The 16210-nt window shown below is 46.1% G+C and overlaps 1 protein-coding gene across 3 annotated transcripts in view; it reads left to right on the top strand.

The window, feature by feature from the left end:
* STXBP1 (syntaxin binding protein 1) overlaps nucleotides 1-16210 on the top strand; it is a 77704-nt gene that overhangs the window by 41321 nt on the left and 20173 nt on the right. For all 3 annotated transcript variants that reach the window (XM_023217088.2, XM_023217086.2, XM_023217087.1), the window contains 9 exons: nucleotides 1764-1840; nucleotides 3337-3415; nucleotides 4405-4508; nucleotides 6506-6654; nucleotides 8553-8637; nucleotides 9414-9544; nucleotides 11298-11405; nucleotides 13436-13496; nucleotides 15864-15929. In XM_023217088.2, the coding sequence (XP_023072856.1) occupies nucleotides 1764-1840; nucleotides 3337-3415; nucleotides 4405-4508; nucleotides 6506-6654; nucleotides 8553-8637; nucleotides 9414-9544; nucleotides 11298-11405; nucleotides 13436-13496; nucleotides 15864-15929 (860 nt within the window). The remainder of the gene's footprint in view (nucleotides 1-1763; nucleotides 1841-3336; nucleotides 3416-4404; nucleotides 4509-6505; nucleotides 6655-8552; nucleotides 8638-9413; nucleotides 9545-11297; nucleotides 11406-13435; nucleotides 13497-15863; nucleotides 15930-16210) is intronic.

Here is a 16210-nt window from a genome sequence, read left to right as displayed (position 1 = left end):
GGCCGGGCACGGTGGCTCAAGCCTGTAATCCCAGCACTTCAGGAGGCCAAGACAGGTGGATCACGAGGTCAGGAGATTGAGACCATCCTGGCTAACACGGTGAAACCCCGTCTCTACTAAAAAATACAAAAAACTAGCCGGGCGAGGTGGTGGGCGCCTGTAGTCCCAGCTACTCGGGAGGCTGAGGCAAGAAAATGGCGTGAACCCAGGAGGCGGAGCTTGTAGTGAGCTGAGATCTGGCCACTGCACTTGGGAGGTGGAGGCAGGTGGCTCACAAGGTCAGGAATTTGAGACCAGCCTGCCAACATAGTGAAACCCCATCTCTACTAAAAATACAAAAATTAGCCAAGTGTGGTGGCATGTGCCTGTAGTCCCAGCTACTCAGGAAGCTGAGGCTGGAGAATCGCTTGAACCTGGGAGATGGAGGTTGCAGTGAGCTGAGATCGTGCCCCTGTACTCCAGCCTGGACGACAGAGCAAGACTATCTCAAAAAGAAAAAAAGAAAAAAGTGTTCGTTCTTAGCAAAATTTAAAAGTTAGCAACCCTATGTTGAAGCTCTGAAATATTTTGGGGGCAAGTATTAGTGGCCTAGTAAATTAAAAAATCTATAACCACTGGTAAAGTAGATGTTTGGGGATTTTGGTATTAATTTGAATTGAACATTATTTGGGGTGAAAGTCTTTATAAATGTTCCAAGTCTATAAATGTTACAGTCCTTTAAAGTGATGCTTTTATCTACTTAAATCATCTGCACAGGAAGAATGGCACCTGTATAATTGCCTTGCTCCCTCCATGCCAGAAGACAGTAGGTAACACATTTTAAGCATTACCAGGTGATTGGTAAGATTCTCCCAAACGCTGTTCTTTCCAGGTGAAGTCACTGACATAACTGTAGAGGAAACAAGCAAACCAAAGCCCATGGTTTGTTTTAACCAAATAGAATGTTTAATCGTTGCACTATTGAAGGAAGCAATATTGTATAGAGGATGTGGTTGGAATGCCTTCATTTGATATGCAGAGGAGAGCAATGAAACTATCCAACTGTTGATAAATAAACCCAACATGGAAATTCTAAAGGAATTGGTATTATCTAGGGCAGATGAGACAAAGCGGAAGAAGAGGCAGAGGACCCATTCTTGACAGAATTAGATAGCATTTTCCATTTTCTCTCAGAACAGATCAATGAATTTACTTAAACTAAAATGGGAAGTGAGAAATATCTAGTGTGATAAGATTTCAGATTTTCCTTTGTTGTTATTTTTGTTTTTGAGATGGAGTCTCACTCTGTCACTCAGGCTGGAGTGCAGTGGTACGATCTTGGCTCACTGCAACCTCCACCTCCTATGTTCAAGCAATTCTCCCACCTCAGCCTCCTGAGTGACTAGAATTATAGGCACATTCCAACATGCCTGGCTAATTTTTGTAGTTTTTTAGTAGAGATGAGGTTTCACCATGTTGGCCAGGCTGGTCTTGAACTCCAGACCTCAAGTGATTTGCCCCCCTCAGCCTCCCAGAGTGCTGGGATTACAGGCATGAGCCACCATACCCAGCCTGGATTTCAGATTCTAACATCTTGGGCATGTTGAGACCATGGAATTCACTCCCAAGGAACGTGGTAACCTTAAGGAATGGGTGAATGATTGTTTCCCCCCCACTGTAGATATTTATCTGCAACAGTCTGAAGGTAGCCTGTCTATATTGCTTCTGGTTTTATGGTCACCCATCATGTTTTCTTATTCACTGTGGGTTGTTTTGTTGTCTAGTTGTGGAAGATATCAACAAGCGCAGAGAGCCACTCCCCAGCCTGGAGGCTGTGTATCTCATCACTCCATCCGAGAAGGTAAACCTTCCACCAGAGGAGGACTCTGGCTAAGGTTAGATGAACTGGTTTGGGATTTATGTGTCACAGACTGTCTGACATTTCTAGGTTAAGCACGCATTTAACACACTGCTCTGTTTAAGCATGCAATGCACAATGGGGTGGGGCGGAGGGTGGTGTTTATGCAGTGAGAAGTGATGTATTAAACGTTCTTAAACACAGCAGCTGTGCAGAAAACCAGAGCCTGTGTTCCATGGCCCTGCATCATTCTAGTTTTCCCCCTTGCACTCCTTCTTCAGGTAGGACCCACTCTGTCTCATTAGCAGTCCATCTCCAGATTTTGGTATTTTATGCTTTCATTTTATTTTATCAATGTCCAGTTACTGTTCAGATTTACCTGTCTTATAATTTTGGAGGTTACTTCAAATCACCTTCCAAACAACGTCCAACTCCTTGATTTTGGGTAATAGTTGTCTTAGGCAGGTTTTGTTTTGTTTTGTCATTTTTGTTTTGTTTTTTGAGACGGAGTCTAACTCTGTTGCCCAGGCTGGAGTGCAGTGGCACAATCTCAGCTCACTGCAACCTCCGCCTCCCGGGTTCAAGATTCTCCTGCCTCACCCTGCCGAGTAGCTGGGATTACAGGCACCCCCTGCCACACCCAGCTAATTTTTGTATTTTTATTAGAGACGGGGTTTCACCATGTTGGCCAGGCTGGTCTCAAACTCCTGACCTCAAGTGATCCACCTGTCTCAGTCTCCCAAAGTGCTGGGATTACAAGCGTGAGCCACCACGCTCAGCCTTTTTTTTTGAGCCAGGTCTCATCCATCACCCAGGCTGGAGTGCAGTGGTGTGGTCACAGCTCACTACAGCCCCGACCTCTGGGGCTTAAGTGATCCTCCCACCTCAGCCTCCCAAATAGCTGGGACTGCAGGCACACGCCACCATGCCCGGCTAATTTTTGGTAGAGATGGGGGTCTTGCTATGTTGCCCAGGCTAGTGGCAAACTCCTGAGCTCAAGCAATCCACCTGCCTTGGCCTCCCAAAGTGTTGGGATTACAGGCGTGAGCCACCACGCCAGCCTTAGGTGTCTCAGGCTATATAAATTTCCTCCAATTTTCACACTTTCTTTCCACTTTGAAAACTGGCCTACATATGAGTTTCTACAGATACAAGTAAATTGCCAAAAGGTCATCAATGTGAATCTCCTGGAAGGTTTCTGCCCAATTTCCTTTTTTTGTGGGTGTCTTCCTAACAACTAATTACATGGCTCCAGAGAACTGATACTGTCATTCCAGAATGAGCTAAGAAGGCCTTTGTTCATCTAAACTCTGAAATAATACTAATTTTAAGTCCTCAGGACTTGGTTGTGGCCAAACATGAGTGTTAGAATTATGCATCAAAAATCCCCTGATTTTGTACAAGTGTCTTGAAGCCATTGGATTTAACTCAGTTCAGATACAGGTCCCATTTGGCTCTAGAATTGGATTCAGGTCCCTCTTTTTTACCCCTGTCCACAGTCCGTCCACTCTCTCATCAGTGACTTTAAGGACCCGCCGACTGCTAAATACCGGGCTGCACACGTCTTCTTCACTGACTGTGAGTACAACTGAGAGCTGTCCCCAGTCCCATCAGGCAGGTTAGCATTTCTGCACAGCTGGGCTGAGCCAAAACTAAGGCAGGTCAAGAGGGAAGAAATGGGTTGTTACCATGCTTGTCCCAATCTGCTAGTTTCTCTTCAGAAGATAAATTGCATAAGAGACAAAAATAAGTGCACCAAATACAAACCCACTAGATCATGCAGTCCTTCCTGCTGAAAAATAGCACACAAGCACTTCTTCTCAGGACTGACAGGCTTGGTGCTGAGAATGACCTTCCTGAGGCTTGGCATTTCATTATGTAGACTTTCAGTCAGCACTGTATGCTGTAGTATGTTTCCATCAATTTTTCAACTACAAAGATATTCCAATCCAGTAGTCTTTGAATTAAATAGAACCTGCGTCATTACCATGGAATTAGTTTTCTTATATTGTGGGGATTTTATGCTCAGATTCTGGTGGAGAAGCAGAGGGAGATGAATTGACCTGGATAGCTACAGAGTATAAAACAGTAAGAATTCACCCAGAGATCTTCTCTCTAGGGATAAACTCCCACGGCACTCACCACTGAGAAAATGGAAAGGATATAGTGGAAGAATGATTTTGGCCAGGTGTGGTGGCTCACACCTGTAATCCCAGCACTTTGGGAGGCTGAGGTGGGTGGATCACCTGAGGTCAGGAGTTCAAGATCAGCCTGGCCAACATGGTGAAACCCTGTCTCTACAAAAATACAAAAATTAGCTGGACATCATGGCAGGTGCCTATAATCCCAACTACTCAGGAGGCTGAGGCGGGAGAATTGCTTGAACCTGGGAGGTGGAGGTTGCAGTGAGCAAGATCACGCCATTGCACTGCAGCCTGGGTGACAGAGTGAGACTCCATCTCAAAAAAAAAAATCCTGATAAAATGAAGAGCCCACTGTACGTGTGCAGCTATTAAATGAACCAGCAAATGGACAGGAAAGCCAACTGTCTTTTGTCATGCTTGCAGCTTGTCCAGATGCCCTGTTTAATGAACTGGTAAAATCTCGAGCAGCCAAAGTCATCAAAACTCTGACGGAAATCAATATTGCATTTCTCCCATATGAATCCCAGGTGAGCCTGAGTAGGGGGTGCGAAGGAAATCTGCATCCTCTCCTATTCTGAGAGGGTGGGGTGGGACCTACTAAAGAGTGGGGGAGGGAAGGTACCATGCAGTGAATTGCCAAATAACAGGTTATAAGTGAATGTTTACTGAATGGAAATAGTATTCCATAGGGCCTGCCCCCTGCCCTCATCTTACTCTCCAGTTGTTTCTGACTTTGCATCAGCCTTGTGCCTTTCTTTGTGTGCATTTCATCCTTGCTCTCAGTGCTCACTCTTGTTGGCTGACTCCTTGAATAACCACAGAATAGCCAATCAGAAACGAGCTTGGAAGGAGAGCGAGGGAGGGGAGCAGAAGCATCCCATCTGCTGTGAAGGAGACTGTTTTTTAGGTAGAGATAACCTCAGCTTGTCATGTGCTGAAAGAGCAGATGGCAGCCTTCGTCATTAGCCGTTAACACTTCAAGTGCCAAATGCCAGGCCCATAAAGTGCTCCCTTGGAAACAAACAAAATTATTAAACAAATAAAGGTGAAGCTGATTGTGAGAGAATAGACACAACTTGTCTTGGTATTTTAAGAGTTGTTAAAATGTCTTTTCTTACCAAACAAGGAAACAAAAACCACAGGACTTTGATGCATTTTATGGAGCTAAAAGATGATTGTGGCATATTGGATCTTTACAGATCAGCTTCGAGACACCAGAGAGTGACCTATTCTCAGAGAAAGAGAGATGCATAAGATGTAGTGTGAACATTTAAAAACAGGCTTCCTTCTCACTTGGCCTAAAGCCTGTCACCTGCTTGGGGAAAGGAATTTTTTTTTCTTCTGTATGTTCCATCCCTACGTGGACAGAACAAAATCCAGCTTTAGCATATTCAACAATATTATATTTCAGAAATTTTGAGAAAGTAATAAACTCTTTTTATATACCATTTTTTAAGGTTAAGGTAGTTTATATAAATGAGAATTTAAGAGAATACTGATAACTGGAAGACTCAGTCATTTAAGAGAGAATCTTCAACTTCTAGCACACTCCAAAAAAAAAGTAGTGGAAAAAGAAAAGACAAATATGGCCGGGCATGGTGGCTCAAGCCTGTAATCCCAGCACTTTGGGAGGCCGAGATGGGTGGATCATGAGGTCAGGAGATCGAGACCATCCTGTCTGACACGGTGAAACTCCATCTCTACTAAAAATACAAAAAAATTAGCCGGGCGTGGTGGCAGATGCCTGTAGTCCCAGCTACTTGGGAGGCTGAGGCAGGAGAATGGTGTGAACCTGGGAAGCAGAGCTTGCAGTGAGCTGAGACCATGCCACTGCACTCTAGCCTGGGCAACAGAGTGAGACTCCATCTCAAAAAAAAAAAGAAAGAAAGAAAAGACAAATACTTAGAACATACTACTGAAAATAAGGTATTATTAAATCCATAAATAGCTCCTTTATTTGCCCGCAGTCACACACAGTATCTGGCTTGTCTCTTATTTATTGAAACTAAGTTTACAATTTCCAGTGTAGTCTCACACTAACCACTTCTGCTGTCCTCCCGGCCTTGTCACTGTTCTCCAGGCACCCGAGACACACACCTGCCCGAGGTCCTTGGCACTACCTGTTCCCTGCATGTGGAAGTCCCCTGTTGGTGATAAACATCCCACCTTCAAGCCCTTGCTCAGACGTCACCTTCTCAGCGAGTCCTGGTGTCCTCCCTGTCCAGCCCTCCTAGACATCCTCCCCTGCTCTGATATTTTCTCATATACTTGCCAGTTTCTCAGGACCACGCAATTCGCTTTTCATTATGTTTATTGCCTGCTTTCTCCTACTAGATTGCAAACTCCTTGAGGACAGGGATGTTTTGGTCACTAATAGTTCCCAAGTGTTTAGCACATGGGCACGTGGTAGGCACCCAGCACATATTTGTGGAAGAAACAGGAACATATTCTATAGACTCACTGCCAGGGTCGGAGAATACTCCGATAGTTCGCAATATGTATTAATACTTTTTCTGCTCCCCAGGTCTATTCCTTGGACTCTGCTGACTCTTTCCAAAGCTTCTACAGTCCCCACAAGGCTCAGATGAAGAATCCTATACTGGAGCGCCTGGCAGAGCAGATCGCAACCCTGTGTGCCACCCTGAAGGAGTACCCGGCTGTGCGGTATCGGGGGTAAGGCAGCGCACCTTTCTGCCAGAGTGGCATCCTGTGTGTCCCCCAAGCAAGGAGCTGGCCTGGACTCCTCCTCTGGCCTTAAGGTTCCTCTGACAGTTGTCTCAAGAAGATCAGGATTTGAGCATCTCTCACTTAAAATTATTCTTCCAATGGTTTTGTTATCTTCTAAACGTTATAGCAAAATATAATAATACATGCAGAAAAAAGCACAAATCAACTATTGAATAACGAAAATGTGAACCTCTATGTAATTGCAACTCAGGCTGCCTACCGTTTTTCATGTCTTTCTAAAATCTTTAAAGACAAATACTATCTTTACTAAAGATGTTTCAGAGTAAGACAAAACACAAAGAGTAATTCTCCGAAGGACATGTTCCTCAGGTTTTATAAAGCCACGCATTCCTCACTTGCTTGCTGTGTGCTGAGTGCTGGGGGCACCTGAAGCTGAAGACCCGGCCCGTGATGAGGGAGGATGGGTGGGATTGCCTTCCAGTGTGTGTGTGCATGAGAGATGCACCCCTGCAGGCTCGGCCCTGCGAGACAGGACAGGCCAAGTGCTGGGGGCAACCACAGTAGGGAGAGGGCCCTTTGAGCCAAGGGTGAAGCCTGTCTGCAGACCACAGGTGACAATAGGCTCATGAGGAGAGAGGGGCCAGCATTTTGTGTGTACAGTTGGCTCTTGCATTTGGTATAAACAAAAACTTGGAGTTGGGAAAATGTGGGGCACATTTGGGGAAGACGGGTAGCCTAGCACAGTGTATGTGTAGGGCAGTGGCATGGGATGAAGCCAATTCTGGAGGTCTCGGATGTCAGGTTTGGGATTATGTCCTTCAGTGGTTATCACTGGAAACCTATGGGGGATTTGGACAGGGGGGTGACCACAGCACTCTGGGAAAGTGAAGGCTGGAATATGAGCCGGAGTCAGGGCAAGGAAAAACCAGAAGGGGTGGCTAAACAGGAGGCCACTGCAGAAGGAACAAAGGGCCTGGTCTTGGAGTGATGGGAATGGGGTGGACAGGTAAGGACAGAATCTGAGAGGGTGCAGAGGTAGACTCGTAACTGCCAGCAGGTTGGGAGTAGGGCAGGAAGGGCTTAGGCTACCAAGGCATTGTGCTGAGTTAACCAAGAGCTTGGTGTTGCCACAGATCATGGGTTCACCCATCCTGTGACCTCATCATCTGCTGGAAGTTGTGGCCATAGAAAAACACCTCCTGGTTGCTTTCCCAGTGCCTGGCTTCCCTCCACTGTTGGTACTCATGACAAAGCCCACTGGCAGTTAAGAAATGGGACCTAGATGGCGTCTCCTGACTGACCAGCAGGAGCTCAGGCAGGTAGCGGGGCTGCTGCAGTGCTGACGCTGGCCAGGAGGCAGGCAGCCACCGGCCCAGCATCAGGTCAGGTGGGGGCCAGGGAGTGCCGTCAGACCCAACCATGGGGAAAGGTTCAAAGGTTCTCACATTGTTCTGGCCATGCCAGCTGAAATGTCACTCTCCAACAAACAAAACAATACAAGACCCAAGAGAATGTGAACTGAGGAAAGTGAGAATCATGGGAGTCAGGCTGGGGGCCTGATCATGGCAAAAGGTTGACTGACTGATCAGGGCCCCCAGTGGAAGTGCGGTGGTTTATCTGAAGCTGCTTGGAAAGATGTACGTTTCCACTTAGATCATTCTGGAGAAAAAGCAATAAGAAAATCACTTATTTATGGTCCAGGCACTGAGCTAAGTGTTTTATTTTGCTTTTCCTTTCTAATTATACTCTCATTGTAAAAACACCAATACAGACGATGCTCACATCTTCCTTAACCCCCTGCACTGCTTGGCTTCCTTTCCCGGGGGCAGCTAGCACCATCATGGTGCTGGGTGGTTCAGGCTCTGTCACTCCTCCTTTGTCAGGGAATACAAGGACAATGCCCTGCTGGCTCAGCTAATCCAGGACAAGCTTGATGCCTATAAAGCTGATGACCCAACAATGGGGGAGGTAAGTCTGGCTTGGACCACATTGTTTTCTTACCAAGGACCGCAGTGTTTGTGTGACAGTCCCAGAGACAGCTTGGTTCTGTTGCCACAGAGTGTATGTCAGTGCTGCTTTTCCTGGGGACTGGCCTCCAGCGAAATGCCCGAAGCCCCTGGGGCAGGGCGATCTACTTGTGTTCAGCATGGCCAGGGTGACCAACTTGTTCTGTTTGCCAGGGCTTTCCTGGTTGCAGCTCTGAATGGCCTACGTCCTGGAAAACCCACAGAAGCACAATAGCAAACCAGAGAATCAACACTGACACGCTCTTCAGAGCTCATTCAGCATTCACTGGTTTTTACACATGCTCTGTGTACAGTCCTGTGCAGTTTTACACATGGATAGGTTCATGTAACCATCTTACAATCAAGATACAGAGCTGTTTCCTCACCACCTTGATTTTAAAACTGAAAGTCCCAGGTCCTGGGCCGCTCAGTCCCAGGCACACTGGAGGGTGGTTGCCCCATTTGTAATTGAACTTGAGCAGCACGCTCCTACAGAAACTCACTTCGGCTCCTAGCATTTCATATCTGCCTCTAAGTGCACTTGCTATGAAATGGAAACACTGGAGTCTTTTAGGGTATTTTTGGTGATCTTGTCCAGTGGTAGACTTCTGTGCTGCGTTAATAGCTTTGCACCTCAGAGTTCGCTTCCTGCTACCCTCCTTTGCAAGAGGGGTTCGCTAGGTGGAGAAGCCTGAGTTGGCTGAGTGGCTTGTGAAGCATCTCCCTGTTTTCCCCCAGGGCCCAGACAAGGCACGCTCCCAGCTTCTGATCCTGGATCGAGGCTTTGACCCCAGCTCCCCTGTGCTCCACGAATTGACTTTTCAGGCTATGAGTTATGATCTGCTGCCTATCGAAAATGATGTATACAAGTAAGTATAGTGTTACAGACCCCAGAGTGCATGCGGCTCTGCACATGAACCAAAAATACGTCTAGAAAAAGAATGGGTTTTTTTGTTTGTTTTGAGATGGAGTCTCACTCTGTCGCCCAGGCGGAAGTGCAGCGGTGCGATCTCGGCTCACTGCAACCTCTGCCTCCTGGGTTCAAGCAGTTCTCCTGCCTCAGCCTCCCAAGTAGCTGGGGTTACAGGTGTGTGTCACCATGCCCAGCTAATTTTTTGTATTTTTTTTTAGTAGGGATGGGATTTCACTGTGCTGGTCAGGCTGGTCTCGAACTCCTGACCTCGTGATCAGCCTGCCTCAGCCTCCCAAAGTGCTGAGATTACAGGCATGAGCTACCACACCTAGCAGAAAAAGAGTGTTTTTTGTTTTTTTTTTTTTTTAAGACAAAGTCTTGCCCTGTCACCCAGGCTGGAGTACATTGGCACGATCTCAGCTTACTGCAACCTGTGCCTCCCAGGTTCAAGCAACCTGCGCCACCACGTCCGGCTAATTTTTTGTATCTTTAGTAGAGATGGGGGTTTCACCATGTTGGCCAGCCTGGTCTCGAACTCCTGACTTCATGATCTGCCTGCCTCAGCCTCACAAAGTGCTGGGATTACAGGTGTGAACCACCGTGCCCAGCAAAAGAGTGTTTTTAACCCTAGGAAAAATGGTTCATTGATACAACCTTGCAAATTAGCCTGTAAGTTCTTCTGTGAGTTCTACAAATCCACATGGCATTTCTAGGCAGGAACTCATGACCTGTCCTCTTTTGAGGGAGGACAAGCACTTTAGGTCTTTGTTTCCCAGCTCACATCACCTCGGGTCATAGCCTACTTGGATATGTTAATATGTTGATTTTGTGTTTATGTGTGTATCTCATTCAGAGTTGAAATTTTTATTTTCTGTTTTATTGGTTCTGCCTCTCTGGAGGCAGAGTTGAAACTTCTTGTTTATAGATCCTGAAATATGATGATGATGAAATATATCAACAGAAGTTTCGTACTGAACTTTCCTTACAGAGAAGCTGTTTTCTTCATTTATAAAAAACATTTTTCTTGGTAACAATCATCAGAAATTTAGTTTCTAAAAACCAGTTTTTCCTTTTATGGAACTACACTGCATGAGAAACACACTGTATGAGAACAGACATTGTTCTCATGGCATTTAATAGCACCCATCATAAAGATAGTGGTTTCAAAATGAAGATTCCAAAAATATGAGTGAATCTCGGTTCTCCCTGTTGGTAGCTATAATTTGTGCTTCCTCCAGCTGTTCGCGATTTCCCATGTGATGGGTGCCGAGGGCCCATTGCAGGCAGCTGCTGGAAGCTATTTAGGCACCACACATTGAGGATGACATCCCAGTGCCTTTCCAGAGGGACAGATATGATCTTTACCTTTCCCCTATAAATAACTAAACTCATGTATGACCTGACTTCATGCCCTGGACAGGCAGCTCAGGTGGGGCTTGTATCAGCTGACCCAGAAGATTTTAAGACAGAGTTTCAAGTTGGTTGACTTTGAATAGAGCTTTGAGTCTCTCCTACCCAAGGAATTGTAGCCCGGGTCAGTGCTGCCACAGCAGGCCTGATTGACACGTCCAATGTTCGGGACTTGCTGTGACGGCACTTGTGAACATCTGACAGCTGAGGGTGGTGAGCTGCTGCTGCTGTAAGCTGAAGAGGGTTCGATGACTGTTGTGGAGACAGTGCGCTCCAGCTGAGTCCCGTCTCCATTCTAGGTACGAGACAAGCGGCATCGGGGAGGCACGGGTGAAGGAGGTGCTCCTGGACGAGGACGACGACCTGTGGATAGCACTGCGCCACAAGCACATCGCAGAGGTGTCCCAGTAAGAGCCCCCTACCCCCTTCTCCAGCGAGGCGCCTCTCCCCAGCTGCTGTTGATAATGTGCTCACTCTGGGCACCTCGTGGGGGCTCATCCTTGTGTGAATTCGTTTCCTTGGCAGAGTCACCACCATGCTAACCCATAATGATAAATCCCTTCTGTTCTCTAAGCTTGAGCTACTCCGACTTCGTGAAGTTAGAAAATCAATTTTGTATTAGGGCTGCTTTTAGGATTCTTGGAAAACATATGTAGCTCTCTCAGAAAAATGCATTACAAACATTAAAAATTTAAAGCTAGTTCATTCCGTTGAAAGACCCAAACACCACAGTATACAATTGGACTTTCTTTTTTATAGCTGCTATATTCAACCTTCCCTGTTTTACCTACAGTTCCTAAGCAATAGCTGATGTCTCCTTACTAAACTGCATCCAGCTCTGAAAATGTTTCAGAATGTTTCTAATATTTAAACATTGTTTTAAGACCTTTAAACTGTAGATAATGATTCTGCTTTTTCAGAAAGACACATTCTGCTACCCTGAGTTAGTGATATATTCAGGAAATTTCGAAGGAAGAGTGAGAAAATAATACAGCCTTGGATAGTTCTGTTGTTTAGAGAAGAGGTCTCTAAACCTTTTTGATCACTCAGCTTAAAAAGATATTAACCCATGGCCTGGCACGGTGGCTCACACCTGTAATCCCAGCACTTTAGGAGGCCGAGGCAGGTGGATCACCTGAGGTCAGGAATTCGAGACCAGCCTGGCCAACATGGTGAAACCCTATCTCTACTAAAAATACAAAAATTAGCTGAGCGTGGTGGCGTGTGCCTATAGTCCCAGCTACTTGGGAGGCTGAGGCAGGAGAATCACTTGAACCTGGGACGCGGAGGTTGCAATGAGCCAAGATTCCACCATTGCATCCCAGCCTGGATGACAGAGCAAAACTCCAACTCAAAAAATAAAAAAGATATTAATCCACATTTCAGTAAATTTAATGTATTTATGAATTTAAAATATGCTTTATTGTACTAATGTGTGTATTTACAACATATATATGTTTGTATATTTTTCAAACATGAATTATGTTTCACTATTTATATTCCAACATAAATTTGAAAAGAATGAGGTAAAATAAACACAGATATTCTAATATTTTCTTCTCTTTTCTCCTTGAATAATCTGGTACACCCTACTCTGGAGATCACTGGTTTCAAATATTAATTAGAAAAGCTACGTGTCTCTCTTCTCTCTTAGAAAATAACTTCTTTTCTTCCTTTCTTTTTTTTTTTTTTGAGACCGAGCCTTGCTCTGTCACCCAGGCTGGAGTGCAGTGGCACAGTCTCAGCTCACTGCCACCTCTGCCTTCTGGGTTCAAGCAATTCTCATGCCTTAGCCTTCCAAGTAGCTGGGATTACAGAAGTGTGCCACATGGCCGGGCACAGTGGGTCATGCTTGTAATCCCAGCACTTTGGGAGGCCGAGACGGGTGGATCACGAGGTCAGGAGATCGAGACCACCCTGGCTAACACGGTGAAACCCCGTCTCTACTAAAAATACAAAAATTAGCCGGGCGAGGTGGCGGGTGCCTGTAGTCCCAGCTACACGGGAGGCTGAGGCAGAAGAATGGCGTGAACCCGGGAGGCGGAGCTTGCAGTGAGTGGAGATCGCGCCACTGCACTCCTGCCTGGGTGACAGAGCGAGACTCTGTCTCAAAAAAAAAAAAAAAAAAAAAGTGTGCCACCATGCCCAGCTAATTTCTGTATTTTTAGTAGAGACGGAGTTTCACCATGTTGACCAGGCTGGTCTCGAACTCCCAACTTCAGGTAATCTGCCCGCCTTGGCCTCCCAAAGTGCTGGGATTACAGGCGTGAACCACCACGCCTGGCAAAAAGTAACTTTAAATGCATACCTTACTGGCAGGAAAACCAGTTTAGGAGTACCACATACTCCTAAAGGAAAAATTGCATGACTCCTCTAGCATCCATAGCAAGGCCTATGGTGTTGCTGTGAAACTTAGCTGCCTGCTTTTATTTTTCAGGGAAGTCACCCGGTCTCTGAAAGATTTTTCTTCTAGCAAGAGAATGAATACTGGAGAGAAGGTAAACCCATGCCAGCACTCAAATGCCAGTAAATTAGTCCCTGCTTTCTCTCTAAGAGCAGGGAAGTTGCCTCCTCTGAATAGGACTAGTGGGTTAGAAAGGTCATAGCCCTTTCTTAGTTTACATCATTTTGCCTTATTTTTATTTTGTTTTTATTATTATTATTATTATTGTTGTTGTTGTTATTATTGATAGAGTCTTGCTCTGTTTCCCAGGCTGAGGTGCAGTGGCAGGATCTTGGCTCACTGCAACCTCCGCATTTTGGGTTCAAGCAATTCTCCTGCCTCAGCCTCTCGAGTAGCTGGGATTACAGGCACGCGACACCACGCCTGGCTAATTTTTTTGTATTTTTAGTAGAGATGGGGTTTCACCATCTTGGCCAGGCTGGTTTTGTACTCTTGACCTCAAGCGATCCACCCACCTCAGCCTCCCAAAGTGCTAGTATTACAGGCGTGAGCCACTGCGCCCAGCCATTTTTACACTTAAGATACAGATCCAGGCTGGGCGTGGTGGATCATGCCTGTAATCCCAGCACTTTGGGAGGCCAAGGCAGGTGGATCACAAGGTCAGGAGTTCAAGGTCAGCCTGGCCAACATGGTGAAACCCCGTCTCTACTAAGAATACAAAAAATTATCTGGGTATGGTGACGGGCACCTGTAATCCCAGCTACTTGGGAGGCTGAGGCAGGAGAATTGCTTCAACCCGGGAGGTGGAGGTTGTAGTGAGCCAAGATCACGTCATTGCACTCCAGCCTGAGTGACAGAGTGAGACTCTGTCAAAAAAAAAAAAAAAGATACAGATCCAGAGCCCCTAGATTTCGATATTTACAGAGAACTGCTTTTTGTTACTCTGAGGGTTAATATTTACTGTTTTGGATCATGATTCATTTTAAGCCAGAAGAACAAACTATGAGACCTTTTTTTAACTTGTAGTGAAATTAGAATTTATGGCCGGGTGTGGTGGCTCACGCCTGTAATCCCAGCACTTTGGGAGGCGGAGGTGGGCGGATCACAAGATCAGGAGATTGAGACCATCCTAGCTAACACCGTGAAACCCTGTCTCTACTAAAAATACAAAAATTAGCCAGGTGTGGTGGCAGGCACCTTGTAGTCCCAGCTACTCGGGAGGCTGAGGCAGGAGAATGGCATGAAGCCGGGAGGCAGAGCTTGCAGTGAGCCAATATTGCGCCACTGCACTCCAGCCTGGGTGACAGAGCAAGACTCCGTCTCAAAAACAAAAAAATTAGAATTTATAAGCTACCTTACCTAAGCCTCTCCGTATCCTGCCTGTTTATCAGAGGTGGCGCACCTGTCTTAGTCAAGGGAAGTGAAATTACCAAACTGCAACTCTGGTTGTATTACTCCCTTGCTTAAAACCATTTAGGGTTCCTGTTCCCCTTAGAATAACTCCCATCTGCAACACACACACACACACACACACACACACACACACACACACCCCTTCCAAAGCCCAGATCATGAGCCCCACAGGCCTCTCTCTGGTCTCATCTCTGCCCCTGTCCTTCTTGCCCTGCCTTCCTGCTCCAGCCATGCCAGGGTCCTCTTGCCTCAGACCTGGCCAGGTTCTTTGGCTCAAGCATCATTTCCTCAGGGAAACCCTCCCTGGTCCCCTACCTAGACTAGGCAGATGTCTGTGCCATGTGCACTGCACCCACACTACCTGGTGAGTCCCCTCGAAGGGCCCTGATCTCTGCAGTGCTTTATCTGACTCCTCTCCTGGATGCTCTGATTCTCCGTGAATCAGAGATTCTTTTTTTTACTTTTGTCCTTGTATCTCCAGCACCTAATCGTTCCTGGTATATAGTAGTAATTCAGTAAATTTTTGTGGGATAAATGGATGGGATTAGATGGCCTACACAGTTAGAAAGCACACAGACCCATCTTGCCCCTCGGGTGCAGATTCCCACCCTGTCTGACCTCCCTGTTCTCCTGTCCACGCACCCACAGTCTTTCTGCCAGGAGAAAGTGCAAACTTGACGCTAAGGCTGCTTGAGCTGAGGATGAAGAAAAGCAATGAATAGAAAGATTTTTTTCCTCACCAAGAATTAGCTCTCAACTGCTTTCTAGTTCAATAAGCATAGAATAAAATGTAACTTCTAGAGACTTCAGAATTCAGTTCCCAACCTGTAAGACAATCATATTTGGATCAAAAAAATTTTTGAGCCAGAGGCCTGGAAATCTAAACACACATGATCTTGTGTTTCACAGATTCATTTTGAGGGTTACGGAGAGTGCACTTGGGAACCCTATTGAGGGCGGCTGTCCTGTCCTATGCCCGCCAGCCTTGCAAAGCCTCCTGACATCAGGGCCATTAGAGTGACACCATATGCTTTCCTTTCCCTTACAGACCACCATGCGGGACCTGTCCCAGATGCTGAAGAAGATGCCTCAGTACCAGAAAGAGCTCAGCAAGGTATGGCAGCCCCAAATCATCTGTTTGAATCATTGAGTAGAAACAACCACAAAAAGACTTCTCAAAGCCCTGCTACTCTGTGGAATAGGTAGTCTGTGGAATAATCTATGGAAAATCACAGATTTTTAGTCATCTTCAATTTTTATTAGAAAAGAAAATGAAAGGCTGGGATAGGCACCTTATTTCCTGTTACTTTCTTTTCCCCTCTTTATGTTTTCCTTCCTATTCCCCTGCTGTTGGCAGGAGGCCTCAGTTCACCACATGGGCCTCTCCACAGGGCT

Source organism: Piliocolobus tephrosceles, chromosome 14 (assembly GCF_002776525.5).
Source record: "Piliocolobus tephrosceles isolate RC106 chromosome 14, ASM277652v3, whole genome shotgun sequence".
NCBI classification, from domain to species: domain Eukaryota; kingdom Metazoa; phylum Chordata; class Mammalia; order Primates; family Cercopithecidae; genus Piliocolobus; species Piliocolobus tephrosceles.
This window is presented reverse-complemented; position numbering and strand designations above follow the sequence as displayed.